At 36.5% G+C, this 27,207-nt stretch overlaps 2 protein-coding genes across 6 annotated transcripts in view; one reads left to right on the top strand and one right to left on the bottom strand.

Moving 5' to 3' along the window:
* Positions 1–581: 581 nt before the first annotated feature.
* On the top strand, positions 582–25,933 carry gab3 (GRB2 associated binding protein 3). Of its 3 annotated transcripts, none has more exons than XM_079871253.1 (10): positions 582–741; positions 9,194–9,497; positions 13,543–13,747; positions 16,126–16,529; positions 16,663–16,712; positions 16,857–17,088; positions 19,303–19,393; positions 19,689–19,773; positions 22,136–22,243; positions 22,554–25,933. In XM_079871253.1, the coding sequence occupies exons 1-10, from the start codon at positions 670–672 to the stop codon at positions 22,668–22,670; spliced, it is 1,668 nt and encodes a 555-aa protein (XP_079727379.1). In that variant the 5' UTR covers positions 582–669; the 3' UTR covers positions 22,671–25,933. The 3 variants fall into 3 exon arrangements, with proteins under 3 accessions (XP_079727379.1, XP_079727378.1, XP_079727380.1); XM_079871252.1 differs by having other exon boundaries at positions 16,660–16,712; XM_079871254.1 differs by lacking the exons at positions 19,689–19,773; positions 22,136–22,243; positions 22,554–25,933 and adding an exon at positions 19,510–19,682 and having other exon boundaries at positions 16,660–16,712.
* Positions 24,351–27,207, bottom strand: part of arhgef9a (Cdc42 guanine nucleotide exchange factor (GEF) 9a) — a 28,976-nt gene continuing 26,119 nt past the window's right edge. For all 3 annotated transcript variants that reach the window (XM_079871255.1, XM_079871256.1, XM_079871257.1), the window contains one exon: positions 24,351–27,207. In XM_079871255.1, coding sequence (XP_079727381.1) covers positions 27,035–27,207 — 173 coding nt within the window. In that variant the 3' untranslated portion in view covers positions 24,351–27,034.

Here is a 27,207-nt window from a genome sequence, read left to right as displayed (position 1 = left end):
GCCAACATGCTATTTTGATATATATTGGTCACTAGGTGGCAGACAGATACCACAGTATTTGCAGCACAACCTGCTACTGAGAAATAGTGGTGGTTTCAACCTGAACAAAAATATTTGTTGGTCAGATTATTATGGTGACATTCATAACAAAGAAGTGTTCAAATGAACAAAAGTTTGAAGTAATTCCTTTTTTATTTTCTGTCTCCCTCTTTCTCTCTTTCTTTCTCAGATGCTCCAACAACAGATGGCCTAGTAAACCAGTTTAAATTCCCCTCACAGCATTTTCCAAACTGACCTTGGGTTTTCACACAAACACACACACACACAAGGTCATGTGCTGGGTTTGTTACAAGATACTAGAGGGAGGAACATCTTTTCTTCCTCCACCCAGAATACACACACAGAGACGGTTTGCGTGTACATACATGTCCTCTCACAGATCACATACAAATACAAAAACACTAATTCTCTCCTCCCACCCTCTGTTTGTTCCTCCTCTCTCTCTCTCTCTCTCTCTCTCGTTCTTTCTGTCTCGCTCAGTCCCTGCCTGGTCGATGCTGTGAGTTCCTCCTCTCTGTGTTTGGGGGGGGTTAAACACAGGATTCTCACTGCTTTCCTCTCAGTCTGCAATCAGCAACGGACACACACACGCACACAGACGCAGCAGCTATGAGCGCGGACGATGTGGTGTGCACAGGATGGCTCATAAAATCCCCTCCGGAGAAGAAGCTAAAGAGATTTGTGAGTTAAAGTCCTGTGTGTCTGAGCGTGAGCGTGAGTGTGATGTACTCAGCATTAGAAGCGGGTACTGCAGTATAATGATCCACTGTCAGTTCATGTTCTCTGTGTTTTTATAACACAGGATCTCTTTGCTGTGTTTCCCTGTGCTGCATGGTTGGATTTTAATTGCATTTTAAGACATATATGTTCTCAACTATGTGCATCAGTATTGCTTACACTTGTGCTCTCCCTGCTGCTTTCCATCACTGTCAGTGTTTTACTATTTAACTGTGCTGTGCCGAAGGCTCTGCTTGGCTGCATTTTGATTTCTGTTGCCTGTGGACTTTTGATCGTTGTTATGAGATGCTTTACACATGCTAATTCTCAGCTGTGTTTGTGCAGCATTTGTGTGCCTTCGTGCACGTGGCTTTGCTGCTTTGCATAGCCTCTTCTTGCCTGTGTGAAATTCAGTGCTGTGCTTTGTGACGAAGCAGTTTACCTGTGCAACCACTTAAACAGGCACTTCCATGTGTTACTCTGTCATTGAATGCATCTCAGAATGATATATTCTTTTTATACCATTTGATATTACCTTTTATTGTATAAGTGACAATGCTTTATGCTTTGTCATGTAACTGCAGTCTCGTTGTTATTTGTCTGTTACAGAAATGCAAAGTGCACGTTTTGTTGTTTAATCGTCCTTCCTCGTTTCTTCCTCATTCCTCATCTGTTTACGTCTTTACTATCTTTCACTGTGCTCAGCACTCATTTTGACCCTGTGCTTTCATCTGTCAGACGAGAAGCTACAGTGTCTCAGCAAATGATACTTCTTTGAGCCTTTAATTGTGTTGCTGTGATAATGTTTTCCTTGTCCCTGAATCTAATAAGTAGAGTAAAACAGGAACCGTTAAAACTGGAATAGTTTTAAACTGAAACAGCCTAACTGTTCTCTTTTTACTGTGTAAAATGGTGCTGTGTATGTGTTGACCTCAGTTTTGTTTATGAATAGGGATGAGTGTAATTGTAATCACTATTGACAGTGTAAAGGGACGTTCACACCAAGAACTATAACTATAATCATACCTATAACAATGACTAGCTTAGCATCCACACCAATGGACAATTACGTTTTATTAGAAGCATTGGTCCTTAGTTCTAGTTGATTAAATCCTTAAGCTCTTTGATATCTGGTGCATTCTGATCGTTCTGAATGTGATTCCAGTTATAGCCTATTGTTCCTCTGTGTTGTTGTCATTATAAAGGCCTGTTCAAACGGTAACTATAGCATAACTATAAAGTTTTAATAATCATTAAAGTTCTATGAGAACAGCTATAACGATTACGACACAGGGGGATTGATATAACTTTGGAATCATTTTTAGAACGTTTTTTATAGCAGATGAATGATAAAAAAAACATTGACAAACAATCAGAATCCACACATAACTGCAGTGCACACTATTAATAAAGAACATTATCATCATATATTATTGTTATAGTGTGTGAACCAACTATTTTGTAGTTTACTTAAATATTCCTGTTGTGTTATGACATCTTAAAAGTACAAAGATTCCATGTCTACATGTACAATAATTGTTTCAATGAAATGAAAAATTCCATGTCAGACAAGACAACCTTATTGTAGTGCTGTTTGACATGTCATACCCATTTACTAATCTTTTAAGCTTCCTTTGTTATTAGTTTGGCTAAATATAATAGTGAGGTTATATTTCGCTTGTTACTACATGCATTTCACAATTGTAAATCACGCCTTCCAAAAGCAGGTGCACAATAATATTCAAAAGTTGATTTATATGCAGAAGAGCACTGTTTAGTCTAATTACAAGCTGATTAGACAGACAGAGAGACTCTCAAGATCCTCTGTATGAAAGTGAAGGTCTCAGTTGTTTGGTTGAGAAGAGGAAGGGCAGGGAGGACCTTCAGTCATAAGACGAGTGTTCAAAGTGTCAGCCTGACACCACAAACACGCTCTCTCCCACCCCTCACTCTCTTTTGCTCTGTTTCTGTGAAATTTGGGTGTGTTGCAAAACATGGGAAGTGTAGGGTGCCAGGCAGTTGAGAGTGACCCTGCATTCAGAAATTAGCTGTGCTATCAGAGACCAGACAAGCAAAAGTGGTTTGACTGCTATTAGGAGGTGGAACTAGGGGCTGACAAAGAGTGAGTGCACATGTGTAAACAAGTGTAACCAAGTATGCCTTTAGTCTGTTTAGTGCGTATGTGTGTGTCATAGTAAACAGTTCAAGGCACTACATGAAGAGCAAACAAACGTACACTCTCTCTCTCTCTCTCTCTCTCTCTCTCTCTCTCTCTCTCACTCACTCACTCGCTCTTTCTCTTTCTCGCTCTCTCTTTCTCTGGTTTTGTGGCTTCATCAGAGAGTAAAATGTGAGACATTGGGAAGGAGTGTTTGTTGTGTGCTATCCGTGTGATCTTTCTTTCTTTCTTTCTTTCTTTTGTTGATCATTACATTCTGTGAATTGTAAAAATACTGTACATGCAATATATATTTATTTACAGAAAATGCTTTTTTAAAGATGAGCGAGGCAACTTATCGGCAATGATTAGTTCACAAAAAATATGTCTGTGAACTTTTTTTCAACATTTTAGATTAATATAAAAGGGGGGAAAAAACCTAAGGGGAAGTGTGAATTCAAGGTGCTGTGACAGGTCTCTATTTCTTTGACATATTTCTCCATTTTAACCACCTTTGAGTTTAAAAGTAACTCTTTTTTTAAAAAAGTATTTTATTTTACAAATATTCCATGTAGTCTCTCAATTGATCAGTCGGGCTGCATGATAATTAGGTAATTAATATGAAAGAAATGTATTAGGTTATGATGTTTTGTTGTAGTTATTGTGCATTGGCTGCTATACCCTTTCAAAAAGGAAGTTTATTCAAGTGTGCTTTTAGTATACTTCTTATAAACTAAAAATAAAAAAGTAAACTTTCAGTCTACTTTTTATGTAATTCTCAGAAATATACTTTACGTACTTCTCGGAAATATACTTGAAATTACACTTAGGCTAAGTTTACTTGTCTTACATATTTGTCCAATACTTGTATAAATCTTTTGATCAAGATTGTATTCTAAGTACACTTGGCTTGTAGTTGTGTTTACTCTTTTGATTGAGTAGCTTAAATATTTTTTTCATATTGTTTTACTTACATTGTCTGAAAATATTGATTTATAAAGAAAACTGATTTGTTCCTAATTCTGAATATGTGAATTCTTGTGTAGTCCACTGGTAGTACATAGGAATTCAATTCAAATCTACTTAACTCTTTCCCAGCCATTGACGGAATTTTCCGGAATTTTCCATCATTTACGATACAACACTTGTTATATATATAACATATTTTTAAGGGGGTGCTGGGGGGTGGGGCTTGATGTTGCGCGTGCGAATGAAGTCCCTCGTCATGCCATAAGATTGCGCTGCAGCTGAATCATCCATCCATTTTCCAAACAATGTAATCTGTAGAAAGAGTCACTGAATGTTTTACTTTAATGTACAGTATTAGCCCATGCATACAATGCAAAGACTTTATCAAGACTATTATTACTTGTTTGTGCAAAGCATTATGGGAAAAGCTCTGTGGATATTTACTTTTTGTTGTTGACCTTAGGGAGGAAACAAAACACATTGTTTAACATTAGTTTAGATTGACATTTACACAACACTTTTCCACCTAAGAGGAACTACACAAACATGTAGTTTGCTCCAAACACAGGTAAACAAACTCATACAGACTCAATTTACTGTTCTCCACAATGCACATAAACATACACAAATACGCACACATGCAAACGTGAATGTGTTGGTGTTCGCTTGTTGGAGACAAACGTTTGGGCCAATTTCAGACTTCCCTTCTGTGAAGGGTTCTGGGAAAACGTAGCTCTAGTTCCTCTCTTTGACTAAAACACGCATGCATAAGGGGAAGAAAATATAGCCATTCCAATAGAAAGAATAGAGAGAAGGTCTTTGTTTGAGGCAGAGGTAAATCAAGGCCATGCTCTGACCGTGCTTTTCTGAGCATGCCCAGATCTAAGTGTGGTCTCGATGAAAAATTCTGTAGAAAAACTGTTCAGACACGGGAAGGGTAATGTATGTGGTTTAGTGAGATTCACACACACACACACACACACAAACAGACACACATTAGTGGTTCAGTGTGGAATAAGCACATTTTAATCAGCGTCTGTTGGTTTGTGCTCGTTAACTTTCCATAATCTGTTTAAAAACAATTGTGGGTTTTTTTTGGTATACTAAATTAGTATACTTAAAGTCTGCCAAATTGGAACAAATAATTTTGTACTTAATGCACTTGAGTTATCCGGAAACAGTGCTGAAGTTCAACTAAAGATATACTTAAGTATATTTGATTGTGCTAAAGTGGAACTACTGCAAGTATACTTTAGGTACACTTTAAATATCTTGCATTTAAATACTGGTATTATACAGAGATCATAATATCCTTACTAATAGTGATAAGGCCTAATATTAAGTGTGCATTATGCAATAAAGTACTCCAAATAAAGTTTAATTATATTTATATCAGTAAAATCTCAAGCAATATGTCAGTAAATACGTTAATGGGTTTTGTAGTATACTTAGTATGAAATAAATGTTTTTTAAATACATTTTGGTAAAAAAATAAAAAAAATCACTTGGGTAGTGATCACACTTTTGGAGCTTTGTTCAATTAAATGCTTAATTACTGAGATATTGCTTAGGTTTCAGGATAAACCACTTCACCCTTTGTCAGCTTTATTTCTTGCATGTCCGAATATTTGAAATAATAAAGAAGACCATTAAGATGGAGATTTGTGCCTTGTAAGCAGCATTTCAGCAAAAACAATTAGATATTTACTTTGTGTTCTGTGCATGTGTTGCGTGCAAAATTAATGAGGTGTGATTACTTTTTTTAAGGAGGCGTTTGTGGCCACATTCCCCCAACCTAAAAAGTCCATTTCTCCTAAAAAGTCCATTTCTGGCCTGTAGTGTCAAACATTTTTTATACAAATACCACTTACAGTATAATTGGAAAGGTTAATATATCAGCTTAGTATATGCTGTTCCTTTCTGTGTGCTTGTGTAATCTGTGGAATGGATTTAATATGGTAAAATGGATGTGAGAAAGTACTATATTCATATTGACAGCTGAAAGCATGAACACAATAGCCATAATAATAATAATAATTACTTTTTTTTTTTATAAGGCGAAATTGCAATTGAACTTGACAGCCAATGATCACTGTGTATTTTTGTTTTGTGGAAAAGAGCAGCTTTGACATTTTGTGTTCCACAAGAAAAAAAGTTGTGTTTGAAGTGGCTTGAGTGTGGCTAGATTATTTCCAGATTAAAGCAAATGATCTGTGAGTGTGAAAGGTGTAACTCCCATCAGACTGACCAAATTTTCATTCAATTATATTTCGGTCTTTTCAGTGTTACATTCAAAATCCTTTTTGTCTCACAAATCTGAGGTGGCACATGCACCTTGAATTTTAGGCATGACACTCCTGGTTGTATTGTAAGTGTGTTATAGGTAGAGGTGTAAAGTCCAGGGGTCAGAAGGTAAAAGTCCTGCCATATGTTTATTCCACCCATGAACTCAGCCAGCTGATTTCACTAATTACTTCTATCTCCTGGCTGAAAAACTGTGCTAATTAGCAAATCCAGGTGATTGGAACAAAATACTGAGGAGGACTTTTACTTTCTGAACCTGGACTTTACACCTCTGACTATAGGTCACTTTGGATGAAAAGTTTGGCTGTAAGACCATAGTAAATGGAGAAGTCTTTTCTGGTCTCTTCTTGCTTTATCTGGCTCTCAGGACTCATGTCAGCACTTAGTCTGGATCTCAGAGAAGAGGAAGAGAGTTTGTCTTGTGACAATGTCCACAATGATAGAAATCTTGCAGCTCTGTGGCATTCTTACTCATAATGCATTTGTTTGAAACATATTTGTATAAATGTAAAAACGACCTCAAGGGAGGAAGTCAGGATTTTCCTGATGATACAAGTTGGAGATTGTGGCCTTTTATTAAATATTGCTGGGAGAAAACAACTTTAAAACACTCTGTGAGAAGCAGGCCTGTGAGAAATGTCTTGACCGTCAGGGGTTGTGTAACAGCTGACTTCTGTGGTAAAATCTTGGTTACAGAAAGAAAACAGCAACTAACTGAACAAAGATGTTTCAACAGAGAACTGAATTATGTCACAGACTGAAGAAAAAGAGAATGTACTAAGTTGCTGATGGATCCAGAACCTTTTTTTTTTTCGATGGAATAACAATCTCATGAAAGGGAATAAGGAGTCACTCCAAATAGACCATAAGCTAGTGGCAATGACAGCTGGTGTGTGTTTTGGGTTGGGTTTTAGGTGGGTTTTTGATGCCTTATCTGATGGTTAGATTGGCTTTTTATCTGGAGTTCATCTCATTTTCACGAATCATAATAATAGTACAAACTGAGTATGTCACACCATTCAAATCTTATATAATAAAAATATATAGCATAAAGTATGTATGTGTCTTTTGAAAAAAGGATACTAGTTGTTGGTAAAAAGTGTTTTACATTGGCATTAAAATGACAATTAAATATAAAAGTTATCTATAAATGCAAATACACACACACAAATGTTGGGTGTCCATTAACCCTAAACCTATACCCATCACAGAAAACTTTCTGCATTTTTCGATAATTTTTATTTATGTATTTTTGATTAATAAGCTGTTTTCCACTTGAGCAATTTCCAAGGCTATTTATATAGAGCAAGAGGAAGACCAAGTTAGTATATTTTGTTCAGTGTTATTTATATAAGCAGTATAAATGCAGTGTTCATCTTTTTGGGTATTATCTTCCCTAATAAGAAAAAAAGCGAGCAAGAAAGGGAGAGAAACTATGAGTAAACCTGTGACAGCATAGAAACAGCTATTCCCTGTCTTTTTCTTTGCTTTGAAATGTTTTTCTGCTGTAGTTTCTATAATAGTTTCTGTTACATCATTGAAAATAGGCAACCTCTCTGAAAGATTTACAGATGTCACCTGAGGCAGGTACTGTTTGCACTGGGTAGCACAGGGAAAACCTACTAAAATAACACATAATGTACAATAATCAGAAATAATGACCTAATAACATCAGAGTAAATGCATTTACCTCATAAGCTAATATTAACCCAATTACCTCATGATGACATAACCTAATATCTTAATAGAATAACAACTTAATACATCTAATAAGCATGTTTTTGCACTGATTACAGTCGCTGGTAAAGCCAGGGGATTTATACTGATTGACTTGGTGTTGATTATTTACTTTTCATAACCATATGTGCAACCTGTTTCTGCTCTGAGAGATTAATCTGTGTGTTTCTTGGAAAGTACATTTGTAAGTCATCTCTAACTGCAGGTCACACCCTGCTCAGTTTAGTCAGAAGTTTATCTGTAAGTTTGTTCTTGCATTTATACTAGTCTTGCCACGGTATACGTTACGATCGGTAAGGGACGACAGTGGTGCAAAATTTTATATTGGGTAAATGGGGTGATTGACTGAATGCTTGTAATGCTTAAAGCTTTGGTTTCATTTTTAGTTAAAATAAATCAAGCTGTTTTCATTACTGTAAAGGCTATTGCGCTATTAAAATGGCTCCTCAGTCGGTTTGAATGCAGATACCACATGGTGTGAAAAAAGGACATTGTGGCAAGTCTAATTTGCACAATAATACTTTAATATTTTATTGAATCTACTTCTTGAATTAAGTTTATGTTTAGCAATCACTTTTCTTTGAAGACAGTTGAAGTACTTTGTTTTGTACTTGAGTTCATGAACCTGAACCCTGCACATTTACATACCAGAATGGAGCCAGAGCCAATTTGCTAAAACAGTGCTTAGTTAGTACATAGTTATTTGACTATTCATTAGCAGTATCCAATAGCCACCATGGACTTAGTGACATCAGTGGAAAAGGACATTAGTTTCAGAGGAAGAGCAAGATCAGTGTTATTTTAGTATTAGTATTTATTATTATTTGTATTATTGTTTTTAATTATATAATTTATTTAGATTTTTTTACTATTACCTTTTATTTTTAGATCAAATATTTTTTTATTTCATACAATATTTATTTCAGCTTTATTTCAATTAATAAAAAATGATTTTAATAACAATAACCCTGGTTTTATAAAGACTGAAGTTTATAAAAAAAATCAAATACTTATTTTATTTTTATTTTTTTAAATAAAGTGCACAGATAACTTGTTCAAAATAAGGCCAACCAAGAGCAACATGTGTCAAGATATAAATAGGGGCAAATGATAATTTCATGTGAAGACAAGACAAGATCTAAAGATCAAAGGAGACTTGATTGCTAATCTATGTGAGAGTGTCCAGAAGGACAATGCTAATCTAATTCTCTTCCCCTCTTTCTCGCTCTCTGTCCCTCTCTCTCTCAGTCATGGCGAAAGCGATGGTTTGTTTTGCGGAGGGGTCGGATGAGCGGGAATCCTGATGTTTTGGAATATTACCGTAGCAAGAGCTCCCGTAAACCAATCAGAACCATCGACCTGCAGGAGTGTGAGGTCACCATCGAGGCAGAGGTACGGCCCACTAAACGTCAGTACCAAAATCAGCACCTATTTGTGGTCAAGACCACCACGCGCATCTTTTACCTGCTGGCCAAAACAGTAGAAGAGATGAACATCTGGGTTCAGAACATTGGACAGATTTGTACGTTTGGAGGACTGAACAGACATGCAGGTGAGGCGTTTTATTATAAACGTGTAATTTTTGTTTTTAGGCCTTGGACAGCTTAGTATGACATGCTCACAATTGCCTTTTTCATGAATCATAGCTTCTGATGGTGTCAGAATTTGTAGACTTGTTGTAGACTGTCTAATGACGACCCAATAGGAGCACAGCAATTGATAACGTGTGTGAGAAAGAGAGGAGAGACATGTTGATATGTTGATACTAGCTTGTCTATTTACTGTAATACGTTACATAAATATCTTATTTGTTTTCCCTTTACATTATCATCACACTATCAAAATTATCTGAAGATTTTACTGATGAATGAGCAGTTCATGACCTATTTTGTCTGAGCACTACAGACACACTTACTTTTTTTTTTTCATGCAAAACATTACACATTAACATTACCATATGGGCTTGCTTCGATAATATTAAAATTTTGAGAAGGTCAGAATGAATGCAGTGTCCAGTCTATTAGAAATTATAACAAAATACAATTTAATATTAAATTAAATTAAAACAAATTAAATAATGCTCACCAAGGCTGCATTTGTTTGATCAAAAATACAGTATAAAACAGCAATATTGTGAAATATTATTTAAAAAAAAAATTTAAATGTAACATTCCTATAATGAGAAAGCTGATTTTTCATCAGTACTACAGTTTTCAGTGTGACATGATCTTTCAGAATCATTCTAATATGCTGATTTGCTGCTCAAGAAACATTTCGTATTATTATCAATGTTGAAAATAGTTGTGCTGCTTAATATTTTTGTGGAAACTAATTTTTTTTTTTTTGACCAGTTGAATGCATCTTTGCTGAATAAAAGTAGCAAATTCTTTAAAAAAAAATCTTACTGACCTCAAATTTTTGAAAAGTAATGTAAATATGCACTATATAAATTAGAATAAATAAGTAATAATCATTTGTACATCAACAAGTAACAGGTGACGAAACAAGATCAGGTGAGGCATTAACAAAGAGGTATACATGAAAAATATATCATTTTATTCACGCTAAGGTACAGAAAAGAAAAGTTACAAATGTATTTCTCTGCAGTAAACACACCAGTAATAAAAAAAACTCTGTGCATGTGCGTGGGTTTATGAGAAAGGAAAGTGCTACAGATGAGCTAAAACAGGAAAAACCCTTGTACGTAAAAAGCCTCCTAAAAACAACCCTTCCATCACATCAGATCCCTCCATTAACCTAAAGATTCATATTCCTCTAACTGCGGTTTTGAAATGAATTAACTTAGACTGGGAAATAATTAGCCACTGTATGTTTCCTCCAGAGAGAGATGCTGAGACTGAGAGATGCGGACAGAATCTGTGAGAGAAGGACTCTGTAATATAGGCGAGGTCTTATTTTAATATTCTGTTCCATTCCTCCATCTCTCTTCCTCTCTTTCGAATAGTCTGCAGAGCAACAGCTGCGTCACTGAGGAACGTTCAGACACACACACGTCTGTCATAACGTAGACAGCTCACAAGTATGTGGCATCTCATATCTTTACCTAATAATAGCAAACAGCTAGCGTCATGATCTGTGTCCACAGCACATACGACTGCTATTATAGCGAGAAAATATGTTTTTATTAAAGCTGGCACTATAGTTAGTGTAAGACTCAGGGAGAATGTTAGCAGTTAGCATATACCAAACACAGAGAGTGAGAGAAACCTCAAGTTACACATTACTTGGAAAGATGAGTGATTCAGCAGCCGAGAAGTTTTCAGACACACACGTACTTGGTTACTGTTTAATACACAACACACTGGATGGTTGGACACGCCTCTAAACTGGTAAAGGCTGATTGTGAAAGATAAAGCTAGTATGTACAGAACAACATACACGTCCATGCCCTTTTCTCCACACATATGCGCAGATGAAAAAGGCTTAATTCGTTTCTTTCTTCATGTTGCTTACGTCTCTGATGAAGACCAGAGATGACTATCAGACATATTGTTGAAACAGCAAGTGTAGTTTTGGAGACACAAAGTCTCAGTCGCTGCTTAGCCGCTAACCTCATTACAAACCCCAGCAGGACTCCAGCCATGAACTGGAACTCAGCTTTTTATTTACAGGCAGACTCTTTTGCAGTGAGACAGACAGACAGACAGACAGCGGGTTAGAGAAGAACAGTTTAGAGATTGTAGTCACACCTGGAGGGCCACAGTTTCAGATCCTGCTTCAGGCCATGTGTCAACACACTCAGAACATACACTGGGGTCCTGTTAAACCAAGGCTTTTTTGAACTTTTGTAAACTCAAATGTTGATCTCTGCCAGAGCCACAAGTTACAGTACATGGTTATGTCTCTTCTCTCACTCTGAACTGTCACCGTGCTTACTGTTTATTTACTCTCTCTGTCGCCATAACAACATAATCACTCTGACCTGTCACCATGACAACTACTCACTGTATCTCCACTGTCCCTCTGACCCATCACCATGACAACCACTCATCGTGTCTCCTCTGTCCGTATGACCATCACCATGACGGCCGCTCATTGTGTCTCCACCATCCCTCTGACTCATCACCTTGACAACTGCTCATTGTCTCCACTGTCCCTATGACCATCACCATGACAACCACTCATTGTCTCCACTGTCCCTCTGTCACATCACCATGACAACTGCTCACAGTATCTCTACTCTGATTTTAAAGCATAACCATGACAACTGCTCATTGTGTCTCCACTGTATCTCCCATCACCAACCACTCACTGTATATCTACTCCCACTCTGACCTGTCACCATGATGACCACTCGATTAATAACCTCGTAGCTCACAGTAGTTTTCCAAGTTATCATTAAAAAATACATTTCCCTATGGAGAAAATGAATTGAGTTTTTACTTCCGGAACCCGGCTGTTGCTCTCTATTTCTATTCTCTCTCTCTGACCCCATAGTGCCATGACTACTACTTATTGTATCTCTACTGTCCCTTTGACCCCATCACCATGACAACTGCTCACAACTGCTCTGTTCTCCTGAATCCCTTTACCACAGCAACCTAGGTCTGCAGGTGTAAGCATCTCTACATAATAATGAATGGCTTCTCAATGCAGGTGTATAAAAGAAGCTGTTCAAAAAATGTTACACTTACTGTACAAACATTGTGAAAAAATGTTACAGGCTTATACATTTGAGAAAGATCTGCTAGATATTTAGAGTACATATATACGAGAACAAAAATGAATACAACCACATGCCTGGTGTTGCTCAGATTTCTCTTCTGAGTCATTGTCAGTTATTCAAGTGTTGGATACCCAATAGTAGGCTCTGCCAAAGAAGCAATGTTTATGTGAGCCCACACAATCCCCCTTAGATTAGCATGCTAGCTGCAACGTGATCAAAAAGCCGGTTATCTACAACTGTTTACCCACAGCATTACTCACAATGCCTTTCAAGCACCAGCAGGTTGAGTGTGATATCAGACGTCTAAACACTGAGTCATCACTGGACACCTCTGTTTATGGACAATTAAAATGATTCGGATAATTTGAAACTACCTATTTAATTAACCTGCTCAACTATAATTCCCAAAATGAGAGATGTGTCACTCAGATTCTCACAGCACACACAGATATGACCATGATGGAAGGCAAGCGGCACAAAACTTTCCACAATGACCTTTATCTGCGTTATTTCAACTCAGTTCCACCTTCCAAAAACATTTTTGCTTACTATTAAGAAGAGAAACGATTACACCCCAAAAAATCGACCGTGAACATGTCATGTGTTTTCAGCGCGTGTAACAGGCTCACGTGTTCATCTGTGGGGTTTAGAAATGTCTGGCCACTACTAATGCACTGTTGAGTCTAAACAGGAAGAGAAAGAGAAAGAGAGAGAGTGTGTGTGTGTGTGTGGGGGTTGTGGTGTGTGGGGGGCTGGAAGGGGTGATTTGGTCTGCCACCTTCTGGTAATTAAAAGCAAATGTACTTCAAAAATGAAATGTGTTAAATGTGTGCAAATTTTTGACATCCAAAATAAATCAATGTATCAAAGCCAATCTATTTATTTTTCTCTTGCTCTTTCTCTTTGACAGAATCAATGGACAGTCTAAATCGCACTCCCTCTTCCCAGCAGCCATCTCCAGCACTTTCTCCTCATGTTTCTCTTGTGGCCAATCAGGACACAGTTACCACCGACAGCCACACTGTCCTAGACAGGCCTAGCGAATCAGAGATCAGCCCTCCGCTCGACTACCTCTTCCTCTCTCAGTGTGAAACCGGGACAAAGAGCATCGTCAGGCAAGGCCCACCTCACTTCTTATGATCACATATTGCAAAAAATAATAATTACATGTTAATCTCGATACAGAATTGAGATTCATTCCATGTATCGCCTGACTAGTTATTGGCTTTTTCTCTAATCAGATTTAATAAAGGCGACTGAGAGAATAAATGAGAAAAGAAAATCTCTCATGCTTTTCGCATCAGTGAAATCTTTTGATCTTGGTCACTGCAGCATAACACACTGTGATTAGATTCAAATAAAATCTTCAGGGACCTGCATGCAAAGTAGGGACTTAATGGTTTTATAAGAACGCATAATGATTTTTGTAATGCTGTTTTGTTTTGAATACTGATCGTCATTATGGAGGGGTTTGGCTGTTTAATGAAATAACTGCAGGTTTCTCAGAGCTGCATCACCGTTCAAAAGTTTGGGGTTTTAAATGTTTTTTGAAAGATATCTTCTATGCTCACACTTGATTTCAAATACAGTAAAAACAGTAATATTGGAAATAGTATTACAACTTAAAATAACCGCTTTCTTTTCAGTACCTATTATTTTTTCAGTGTCACATTATCTTTCAGAAATCATTCTAATATGCTGGTTTGGAGCTCAAAAACATTTCTTATTATTATCAGTGTTAAAAACAGCTACTTAATATGTTTGTGAAAAAAACTTTTTTTCAGGATTCTCTGACGAATAGAAAGTTTAACAGAACAGCATTTGTTTGCAATAGAAATCTTTTGTAATTATAATTATACGTTTTACCATCCCTTTTGATCACTTTAATGCATCCTTGCTTAATTAAAGTAAGGTGATGCTTTAGATTAGGGAACACATATTCACTATTAACTCTATCACTATTAACATTATCTCTCCTAATCCCTGTATATTGATAGTTCTCTCGGGACCGCTTCTGAAAATAGGATTATATTGTAGTTGATTAGAGTAGGCGGAGTAACAAATCAGTTGCTGATATTGTTAGCGATCAGTGGCCTGCCTGAATTACGCTTGAATTCCATTCGATCACTCAAGCTTTACGTTAGGTAGTTGTTGTAGTGGTTATATTTAGGTATGAGGTAGGGTTAAGCGATGTAGAATATGGTCAATTAACATTTATTTGTATAGCCCTTTTTACAATACATATCGTTTTAAATCAGATTTACAGATAATGCATGTGTCTACATTACAATTTAGAGTGATGTGACTGTGTCTAAGTTGTACATTTTAGAAAAGTACATATACAAATCACACAGTTAGCTAACAATGTATTAAAGGCAGAAAACAATGAGCTCATTGAAGTAATGAATACATGTTGTTAACAAATTATTAGGATATATAGAAAGTTCTTCATAAGAGGCTGGATCCAAACTGGAGCTGATATACTTTCTAGTTGCCTCAGGATGAGCATCCTGAGATAAAACAGAAAAGCAAATGGAAAATAACTAGCGTAGCTGCTGTTCATAACAGTAAGCAGATAATAATGTGCATTTGATGGAGCATTTCGTGGAAAGTAATTCCAATGTTTTCTTATAATATGGCAGTGGCAGCATATAGATAGAGTGTATTGAAAAAAGCAGAGGGCCTAACACAGATCCTTGCGGCACTCCATAATTTACTGACGTTATCTGACGTAATATGTGTAAATACTAATAAACAGCTAATATGCTAGTAACATGAATGCAAATAAGCAACTACTTAATAGTGAATATGTGTTCCCTAATCTAAAATGTTTAATTTCTTTAAAAAAAAAACCTAAAAAAACGCCACATCTGAACTGTAGTATACATGTTCCAGGAAATTTGTTTTCGAAGTTTTTAATTAAAATTAACGTGAATTGGAAATTGGAAAGAAATTATTGTGTTTTGTGTTGTCTGATCTTAAAAACAACATTTATTTTCTTCTATAATAACATGAACAGCTGAATAATGCACAATAAGACCAGGAAAGTCTAATCGTAAAAAATAGGGTAAATGTTTATTTCATAATGACCTTAAGACAACTTTTCTAATGTGAACCAGATTTGAGTGGCTCCAACACTTAAGCAAATGTTGAATTTTTTAACTTATTTAATATGTGAGTTCACTTGTCTATTTCGATTTTTTTTGTGTGTTGTCTTCCTAAGGCTTTACATACAAAAGAGAATTTGGAATTTGTTATGCAAATATATGATTTCTAAATGAGCACTGATTCAGCAAAGAAAGCCTGTATAAAAAAATAGTTTCATTATGACGCAACAAACCATACTTTTTCCATATGCTTTCTCTGAGGACATTTTTTTCCATTGAAGAGTTTCGTCAACAGGTTTTATTTTGAATAACATTATTTAGTTGAATAAACTAAAAAAAAATTGCTTATTTCTTATGCATTTATGTGTGTTTGTCCTTCCCTATAGGTGTGACAGCATCTCTAACTCTGAACGATCATTTGAGCAGAGCTCGTCTGAGTACACAGAGGATGTGTTTAGCCCCACCCCTCGCATTGACTCCTCCCCCTCCCCTTTCCTTTTGGCTGGGGTGTCCGAACCCCCATTCAGCGCCCCCTGTGGTCCGCTCTCTCTCTCCTCCTCACTTTCGTCCTGCCTCTCATCTCCCATCTCTTTACGCCGTCCACCGGACATTTTCAGATTCGACCGACCCTTCTGCGTGACATCCGACCCACAGACGCCTCCCCCCCTCCCACCCAAACCTACACACCTGTCCGATCCCCACAGTAACGAAGATACCGGCCGTAATCAGACGCAACCTGTTCTCCTCCCTCGCAGGACGTCACTTTCAGGAATAGACCACTTTAGGAGAGGTAAACATACACACAAATACACACAACAGATAGTATCAATGACTCACCCTCCTCCGCCATTTTTCTCATTGAAACATCTCCAAAAAAAGTATTATATATTTTATTATTATAATGTCTTTTTTTTTTCCAGTAGACTTAGACAGTGCTGGAAGAAACTGGAACAAACGTCTAAGCCTCAACCTGGTAAAGAAATATTCAAATATGACATAGTCAAATGAGCCTGGAGAAAGTTAAACATACACAGTAAATAAGCATCAATTTGAATATTCACTGCCAGAAACCACATGTATCATAGTGTGTCTCTCTCTGTACCTCGGCTATTTCTAGCCGATATTTCTGAATACCACAGTTACTGAAAACCACTGTGAGGATTCATATGTGCCCATGGCCTCCCCACCAATCAGCTGCTCTAATGTCACTTCAGACGGCTACATACCCATGAGCCCCTCCAGCCTGCCTGTCTCCCTACTGACCAACTGCAAAACAGAGCTGCCCGCGCCTTCCAATCCCGACTTTGAGCCTCCTCCAGTCGACCGCAACCTTAAACCAAAAAGACGGGGTAAATGTTTTCGGGTTGAAAATGTAGTAAAAGTTTACCAGTATCATTCACAATCAAAGTACATGATGTTAAAAAAAAAAAAAACATTAAAAGTTGTATGATTGTAGTGTTAGTATTCCATATCGTGACTTGTAGTCTTTAGACTGAATTTAGTGTTAATGATTTAAATAGGAAATAAGATTTACATGCCCCAAAATAGCATCTGAACCATTCCTAGAATATAATATCCATGTCAAATATATATATATATATATATATATATATATATATATATATATATATATATATATACACTTCATGGTCAAACGTATGAGGACACTGCCTTTTTATTTACATTTATTGTAAGATACATATATTCCTAACACGTTTTACCGCATGCTAAATGACTTTACCAATGACTAATATCTAGATAAAAACAGGATGTGATGTCATAGTTTTAGGAACTTGATTCCTTGTTATTTTTAAAGTTGTTTGCACAAGTACACTCTTAAAAACTGTCATAGAATAGAATAACCATTTTTGGGTTCCCTAAAACCCTTCAGTTCTTAAAAAAAAAAACTTTAGTGCAATGGAAAGCTCCATATTCTTCATAGAACCGATGGCAATAAATAATCTTTATTTTTAAGAATGTATTATTACGGAGCCCCTAAAAGAACATGTTGAAAGGAAAAAATATGAGATGGGAGGTAAAATGATTTGTCAATGTTTTTACGTTCCCCCCGAGAAGCTTTGCGTTCACTCGTAAAACGTTTTGCGTTCCCCCGGGAAACTTTCCGTTTGCTCGAAAAGAACACAAAGGTTTTGCAAGCGAACGCAAACATTTTCGGGGGAGCGCAAACATTTTGCGAACAAATGCAAAAGCATTGACAAATAATTTACCTCCCATCTAATTTTTTTTTTCTTTCAACATATTCCTTCAACATGTACTTTTAGGGGCTCCGTATATTTTACGAAATAAGTGATGTGATATAGTGTGTTGTGTTAGCTGTAACTGCTGCCATGAAGCAGTTTCATTAATTGGAATATCACGATTTCAGTTAACTACGTCAGAAAAAGAAAAAAGAGAAATGGAAAAGATGTTCTTATGTGAGGAGAGGTACGCAAGAGTGACGCATGTTGAAAATGAATATGAGGAAGATGAGATGCAGCAGAGGCTCATGATCTGTGTATCACACAGAAACCACATTTCTATTTCAAGCTCTAAATTCAAGAGTTGTTTTACTAATGTAAATTGACAGGATTGCCTTGAAATATCGAATTCTCAATTTTGGCAAATACTTTGCCTTCCATACAAAGCCACAGCCGAATTAATGTGCGGTCACTTTAGCACGGGCAAAAAAAGTTTAACTGTCAATTGACAACAATGTAGCGATATATCAATCACCGCTCACGCAGAAGTCACTTCCAAACCAAACAGCTTTCTGTTGGTCAACGTGACGAATTTACATGATTTGAACCCAGTATGGAAGTCTTTTGCTTAATTCCCAGTTGCGTGATTCCTATTTCCTATTTAAAATGACTGAATTTTGCCCTCAAGAAGCGATTCTACAACTGTGAGTTGCTTGGAGATGGTTCACGATTAAAGGTTGTTCAGTGATTTGTTGGAGGGCGAAATCCAGTCATTTTAAATAGGAATCCACGCAATCGGGAATTTTGGCAAAGACTTCCATAGTAGGTTCAAGTTAGTCATGCAAATTCGTCACGTTGACCAACAGAAAGCTGTTTGGCTTGAAAGTGACTTCTGCGTGAGCGGTGCTTCGTACATGTTTGTGATGTTTATGATTGACACCCTTATGTTTATGTATTTAGTATTTGTTAAAAGAATTTCAAATATGTCACAATATTTAATATATATATAATAGTGTGCACTGAGCAACACACTGGTATTTTTGTATTTCATTGAATAGCTGCATGCATAGCCTACTTCTTTAAGACAGTCTTTGTGACGTATTTAAAATTCTTTTTAAACTGAGAATGTAGGTTTGCCAAGACAAAAGCACAAGAGAGGAAGTGCATGATACTGTCAGAGACGCAGAGCAGGAACCGCAGACAGCATTGTGTCTTGAGTGGAGGCACAGGGCTCCTACAGGTCATGCACCTTCACACAAAGGAAATGCCTCATTAACTCAGTGATAGTGTGTTTGTGTGTGTTGTGTGAATGACAGAAAAAGATAAGGAGTGTTTGAGCGTTTTGCATTGTGTTTGGTTTCACAGTTCGACCGCCACCTTTAGACCTACGGGGCCTGTCCACCATTTCTGAATGTCCCTTCCACGTCCCCCTCACACGCACCATGACAGAACCCAGGTGAGATGTACACAACACTGAATTATGACAAACTCAAAGATCAAAATGACCTGAAACTGATCCTCTGCAAATCTGTTCTTCTTCTCAACCTCTTCCGTCTGTGTCCTTCTCTTTAGTATTTCTGTCTGTGTCCTAAATGTTGAACAAAGATATTGTGTTTGTCTTCCTCATGTCACCTGATCTCTATTTCCTGCCTCTGCGAACCCCTCTGCGCAAGTCTTTTCTCATTTACATGTTTGTGACACACTGATGTTTATGTAAGATATTGTTTTGTGTTTGTGTGTTTTGTCTCTAGCACATCACTTCAGTGTGTTCCTTTGGACAGGCGGCGAGAATGGGGCTTAAACGGCTCTGAACAGGAAGGGAGCATCACGCCAACGGTAACGTGACTTCCCGCTTAAGCCGTCCTTTCTCATTAATAATTTATTGCTCTGTTTCTCCTTAAAATTAGAAAGAGCAAGAGGGCAACAGAGGGAGAAAAAAACAAACAAAAGAATGATAAAAAGGCAAGAAAACAACAGTAAATCTCTGTAAATTACAACGAAAATAGCAGAAAATTCAGCAAACAGAAAGAGCATAGAGTGCATAGAAAAACTCAGCAGATAGTTAAGAAATGCAAACCATTAAATTGTGTAAATAATCATAATTTAAGAATAAGCATAAAAAAATATTTAGAATGTATATACACTGTTATATGCAGCATACAACTTTGTCACTTTATTTATACATAAATTCCATATATATATATATATATTAGTGGTGGGCCGTTATCGGCGTTAACGCGCTGCGTTAACGCGAGACTCTTATCGCGCGATAAAAAAAATATCGCCGTTAATCTATTCTCCAAGTTGGGTTGGGAGCGTTGGGAGCTGGCTCAAGCTACACAAGCTATGATGACGCAATCTACCCGCGGCCGCGAGGAACACCGGCTGCAACGCATCATATTCGTCATCATCTTAAGTAAACACGGCTGAAAGTGAAAGCTGGTGTAAAAGATCCGTGCAACATCCATTATTTGGACTTGGTTTGTATTTAAGCCGTCCGATGTAGACTGTGTGGTGTAACAGGTCGGTAAGTTAACACACGACTAATCCGTTCTACCACCTCAAATTCAAAACGAAACATATCACTGAATACCAGCGCGCGTATTATTCCCAATATATCTTAGTGAGTGGTGTAGCACATAATCTCTTTTTATTAAAAGCGCCCGATTTTAAGAATCGTTGTTGTGTTTCTTTTTAACTGAAAAGACATCAGTTAGACAATATTCTAATTTTAAATTTGGGGTTTCATAAGCTCCAAGCCATAATAAACATTAGACCTACTTAAGTCTCTGCAGCTAGTGTACTTACATTTTATTTATCTGCAAAATTATGTTGTATACTTACAGTTTTGCACAATATATGTTCTCAAAACTACATACACCCTTTAAAAAAAAAAAAAAAAAAAAACATTTAGCAGTTGTTTAGCAGGGTCTGTGTAACCTGTTCTGAAATGGTTTTATTATAATATCGTTATCGCAAGAGGCTGCAATGTATATCACAATATGGATTTTAGGCCATATCGCCCATCCCTAATTGATAGCCTATAGTAGTTGATAATAACATAGGCCTACCTAATGTTGCCTACGGACGGTAACAGTACAGTAGTAACCTTTTACAGTCTATGAGTAGAACAGCTTTCTCAAGCAGTTTGTGATGCATTTTGGAAACAGGAGATGAGCCCCTGGTCTAATGCGCCACCTGGCTTGAGAAACCCGTTCTCAAAGACTTACTTTTATAGTCATTATTTGGGTAGCACACATACTCTGAATGCCTTCGGCAGAATTCAAATGAGCCATTTTAATCTAGATTAATCTAGATTAATTTCAAAATTAATCTAGATTAATCTAGATTAAAAAAATTAATCTATGCCCACCTCTAATATATATATATATATATGAAGAGTTCAGATGCAAAAGCCTCTAAGTGCCATCTGAAATTTTCTTCTAGAATGATCATTTTTAGCAAGCTTGTATATTTAAGTTCTGTAATTTCACTTAAATGACAATTAATAGGTTATTTTCATTGCTATTTAAGTGAAATTACTGAACTTAAATATACAAGCTTGATAAAAATGATCATTCTAGAAGGAAATTTCAGATGGCACTTAGAGGCTTTTGCATCTGAACTCTTCATATATATATATATATATATAGAATATATACCATTCTAAAGAAAGTTTGGGGTAGTAAGAATTTTAAAATAACATTCAAATTGAATTATTAATACTTTTATTTAGCAAGGTTGTATTAAATTAATCAAAAGTGAGAATAAAGACATTTGTTACAAAATATTTCTATTTTAAGTCGATGTACTTTCTATTCATCAGCGAAACAAACAGCAAAACTAAAAAAAGTGTTGTCTTAATAAGAAATAAATTTCTACAAAAAGCAGCACAACTGCAGTAATAACAATAATAATAATAAATGTTTCTTAAGCACCAAATCAGCGCATTAGAATGATTTCTGAAGGATCATGTGACACTGAAGACTGGAGTAATGATGCTGAAATTTTTGTTTTGCTATCACAGGAATTAATTACACTTAAAATGTATTAAAATAGAAGAAATATTGTAAATGGTAGTAATTTTACAACATAAATGCAGCCTTGGTGATAGTTTTGAACACACACACACACATATATATTATTGTTATGTATTGTTATTATATATTGTGGGTATATTTGTTTTTCCTTTGTTTAGGACTCTCGGCTGTTCCCAGCTTGTGATTCTGCCCCCTGGATAAGGCCTTCTCAGCTGGATTACTTGTCACTTGACTTCAACTCTGCCTCCCCCTCACCAGTCCAGAAGGTCAGTGGTGGCCATGAAGTGGAAAAATAAGAACGTTTCAGAAATAAATCTCTTAAAAGCATCTGAAGCATTCTATTTAAACACATATTTCGTGTGTGTGCGTGGGGTTTTAGTGGGCACTGCTATCTGTTGTAGCAATCTTTTCTGTGGCTCTTCTGTGAATCTTCAGGCAGCGATTAAAGTGACTCAGCATTTCCTGTCCCAGTGACAGTTGCTTTGTCTCTAAACACGACATGGCATAAATCTGCCTGCAGGATTGATACAGTTCCGCCGTGCTGGTTAGTGTTTTGATGGTTTGCTCATATTGCAGAAACCGCTGCTGGCAGACGAGTACAGGGTGGATTACGTGCAGGTAGACGAGAAGAAGACACAGGCTTTACAAAGCACCAAGATGGAGTGGAAGGATGTCCGTCAGTCAAAAGCCTAAAGCCTTCTGAGGGGGGGAGGAAATAATCCATTTAAATTATTACTTGGTTCAAAACTTGACTTGTTTTCATCTCCTACAATTTCAGGTACATGTTGAGTCTTGTACACGGCTGTGAAAGGAGCCAGTGCAGAGATGGATAGGAAACCTTCAGAAATAAAATGGCAGAATATTTAGAAAATTATTCCAGAATAAAAGACCTCCAGTCCAACCATTCAAGAATAAAGCTGTCCTTAAACCAGGAAGTGAATTAGCATTTTAGATTGGGTTTGCTCAGGAGTTTCATATGGGTTTTTAGAACAGTCAAAAGTTTAGGATTGGTAAGATTTTTTAAACGTTTTTTCAAAGAAGTCTCTTATGCGCAATAAATGCTGCATTTAATGGAACAAAAATACAGTAAAAACATTTATATTGTAAAATATTATTACAATTTTAAATAATCTATTTTAAAATATTATTTGTTCCTGTGGTGCCAAAGCAGCATTATTCCAATCTAAAGTGTCACATGATCCTTCAGAAATCATTTTAATATGCTGACTCGCTGCTCAAGAAACATTTCTTATTATTATCAGTGTTGAAAACAATCATTTTTGTGAAAACATTGATACGCTTTTTTTCAGGATTCTTTGATGAATAGAAAGTTCTGTCACTTTAGAGGAATTTAATGCATCCTTGCTGATTAAAAGTATGAAGTACTTTAAAAAAAATCTTACTGACCCCAAACTTTTGAATGTTTTTTTTTTATTAAGATAGAGAAAAATCCTATGCTAACCGCAGACCTTAATTTATTTAATTGACTGAACAGCTCTATTGAAATTTGTTTCTAAATCTAAATGGACAATGAAATACAAACAATGCTAACAGCTTCAATCTTATCTGAAAACATTTATCACCAAAGCCTAAAGTTGAATTTACAGAAGTACTTCAGTAATTCTACAGAATATGAATTTGTTTACCAGAGCACAAATTAACACACACTTTTATAAAGGAAATTATTTATAAAATGATTATTAATTATTGTTAATTTGCTTATCTTGAAGTACAGAGTGACTTTTTGTGGCACTCCCTGGGACATTTACTTTGGAATAATTCCCCAAATATACACACTGTTCGTTTTACATCACTGATGTAAGGTTCAGATGTTACATTGCCTATCTGTGAATATTCTGAAATAATGTTTTCAAAGGTGTCATGAAGTCTTTAAGTGGATGTTTTGAATATGTTTATGATGCGTACAATCTCTTAAGCTTGTCACAGAAAAAGATAATGCCAATAAATGTGTCTCTTGCACTGATTTAAAAAGACCCTTGAGACCATGTTTAACATGGACTTGCATTACTAAAATATGTTTCATGAGTGTCGGACCACTGTAAACCACTGAAACCACACACTGTGATTGGACGCTGAAACAAATCAATGAAGGAAGTGAATGTTTTGTAGAAGCGAAATCTGCCTTTTCTTTTTTTTTTTTTTTAAGATTGAGTGTTGAGTGAATACTGAATGTTGAATATGTTAGACTACTGTCAAATTATTGACCTAACAGGGTTACGAAGGTCTGTCAACATTTATCAGAATGTATTTTTCCCATCGACCTGGGCCGGTTCACGATTATGAGGCATTACGAATGTATTTCTGTCTTGGGTTGTAGAATTTTAGTGCCATGTCATGCTGTGCTTATGACACTGTTTTTTTTTTTGTTTTTTTTTATGGTGGTCAGATTTTACCTTTGCTGTACTGAAAAGAGCACAAAAATCTCATGGGAAACTATCACTGTGACATCATCAGTTTCCCGCCAATCCTGATATTCTTCAGTGTATGCTTTATATCTCATGAAGAAATGTAATACATGAGTGAGAGAAAGAGAGAGAGAGAAAGAGTGAGAGACAGTGTGTGTGTGTGTGCGTGCGTGTCTGAAATTTAGAGACCTTACTAACCTGTGTGAATCAATGAATGTTTATCTGTCAGCAGGTAAATTATTGTGATGCATATGGAACACAATAAAATCACTTTAAAACAATTCAGCTTAATAAACTGGAAAGAAAAAAACATCAAAGACTCTTCTTTAATCTGTTCTTTTTAAATAAAAAATATACATAAGTATACAATATGTACCTACGCTACCATTCAAAAGAGGTCAATACGATTTTTTTGAATGTGTTTTAAAGGATCCGTGTCACATGATCCTTCAGAAATCATTCTAATATGCTGATTTGGTGCTCAATGCTGAAAGCGGTTTTGCTGCTTAATATTTTTGTTGGAGCCATTGTTGGATAGGAATCACATTATAACATCCTTGTGTCCTTGCTCAATAAAAGTTCATTTCTTTCAAAAACAAAATATATAAAATCTCAATCACCCCAAACCTTTGAACGGTATTGTATATCTATTTTGAATCAGTTTAATACTAATGATAAATACTTGTGGTTTTAGATTTTTATTCAAATAAACCTATATATATAATTCCATAATTTCCTTGGGAATTCATTTGACCCATTTTTGTTGTCATTATTTTGTAATACCCTCATTATAACATTTTTTAAATGAAACCAGCATCACTGTTTAGCAAATATATGAAATCAAATAAAACCAGACGAAGCATGTATTCAGTTCAACTCTGTTTTCTCCATAATTAAGTTTATTATGAAATAATGATATAATGTTCTTATTTCAATCATATCACCGAATCAAAAATATTAAACTGTTATTTTCCTTTGTAACATAATAATAGTTTCATGTGGCACTTAGTACACATGTGTGACATATTTCTTCCATACTGTCCTCTTACATTTTTTTATGCCCTAAAAAGGTCTTTAACACTCCAGCAGAAGCTCTAAAATATAGAAAGAGGATCAAGATGGAAAAAAAGAAAATCACACTATAATAGAATAAATAATGTTTTATAGCAATACTTTAAATATTGTGATTGGACTAAATACTATCCTTTGAAGTTATCAGACAAAACCCGAATATACCATAAATTAAATTTCGCACAAGTCCCTTTAATTTGGGAAAAAATAAATATATATATATACTGTATATATAGAGAGAGAACCAAAAACAACCCAAAAAAAAAAAAAAATAAGGAAAAACTGAAACTCTATGTCATGCTAATCCTAGCAGCGATAACCAAATTTCACTGACTTAATTTTCGCCTGAGAAGTCACATGGCGGGGTACCAGCTCATGGGGTTGGCATTCGCACATGCCAATGCACCTGTTCGAGGAAAATTTGGCAACCAGACTATTTTGGCACGTTAGACATGAATTGGCACGTCATTACGAGATTGATCAGCAGGATTAAAGTCGTCCTGGTCTGAGTATCATTCCCTATAAAATGAAGACGGGCTCAGAGGTGGAATTATTACTTTTAACAACTGATCAGCACTGATGATGGGAGAGAGGAAACAATGATAAAGCCAAGACCGAGAGCTCAGGATAAACAAGGCTCTGACGTAAACACGCTACAGAGGTCCACTGTTCAGAGCAAAACAGTTCCTCCTTCAGGTTTCTCTGGTCTGTAGTTTTCTCAGGGTACCCAAAAGCTCCACCAAACCAAAACGACTTTAAGCTTGATCGATTGTAGGTTTCTCTGAATGTCAAAGTTGTTCCAATATCTGTATTTCCAGTAGACTGTGATCGAGTGACAAATTTGCAGATCGTGATCCACTGTTCTTTGAGACCCGTACGAATAGAATTACACAAATAAAAATACCTGCAATGAACCGATTCTCATGCAAAACAAACTAAAGAGTGCAGCAGGTTCCATCCAAGGAGAAATTGTCCAGGAATAAAATAAAAAATCTTCAGCTTTGACCAGACTCGAAACTGTTGGAAAAACACATGATAATGTTGAGTATGAGATCGAGAGATAAAAGAGAGATTGGGTGAGAGAGAATGCCCCGAAAAGTCACAGTGCACGGAGGAACACCAGGGCGGCGCTAGAGAGAAAGAGTCATTACGGTGGTTTAGTGCTTCAAAAAGTGAAAATTCGCTTTTTGTCGATTTGTGTAGAGAAGAAGAAACCATAGGTGATTTTTCTTATTTCATAATTTAAAACCTCTCTAAAAAGAGAGTGCTGAGGGATAAAATGTGTATGTTTTGTGTGTGTGTGTGTGTGTGTGTGAATTTCTTTTCTGTGAATTACAACATGTCGTGTGCAGAATTCAGTGCAGCCGGCCCGGCGAGGTGTCCCCGTAACCCCAGTAAAAGAAATACGCCTGGTAAACCCCAGTAAAGCAAGGTCCGTCCTCTCTCCTGTAGTTTGTGTCGTGTCAGTCCTCCTCAAGTCCCACAGATGTATCTTAAGTAGAATAGTGCTTTTCCAAGTATACAGAGGCCGGTGTATCCAAGCCCTGGTAGGTGTGTGTTCTATTTTTTAAAGGGAGCTAACCGACTGAAGTTCTGCCAGAAGGGTGATGTGCTGCGCTTGGGCTCGTATTCATATCCATCCGCCTGCCCGTAGCCGTCAGGGAGGAGGTACTGCCCGGGGTTCATGGGGTCCAAAGGTGGTGGGTACGCTGGGGGGACCGACCGGCCCACAC

Source organism: Squalius cephalus (genome assembly GCF_949319135.1).
Source record: "Squalius cephalus genome assembly, chromosome: 5".
Lineage (NCBI taxonomy): Eukaryota > Metazoa > Chordata > Actinopteri > Cypriniformes > Leuciscidae > Squalius > Squalius cephalus.
This window is presented reverse-complemented; position numbering and strand designations above follow the sequence as displayed.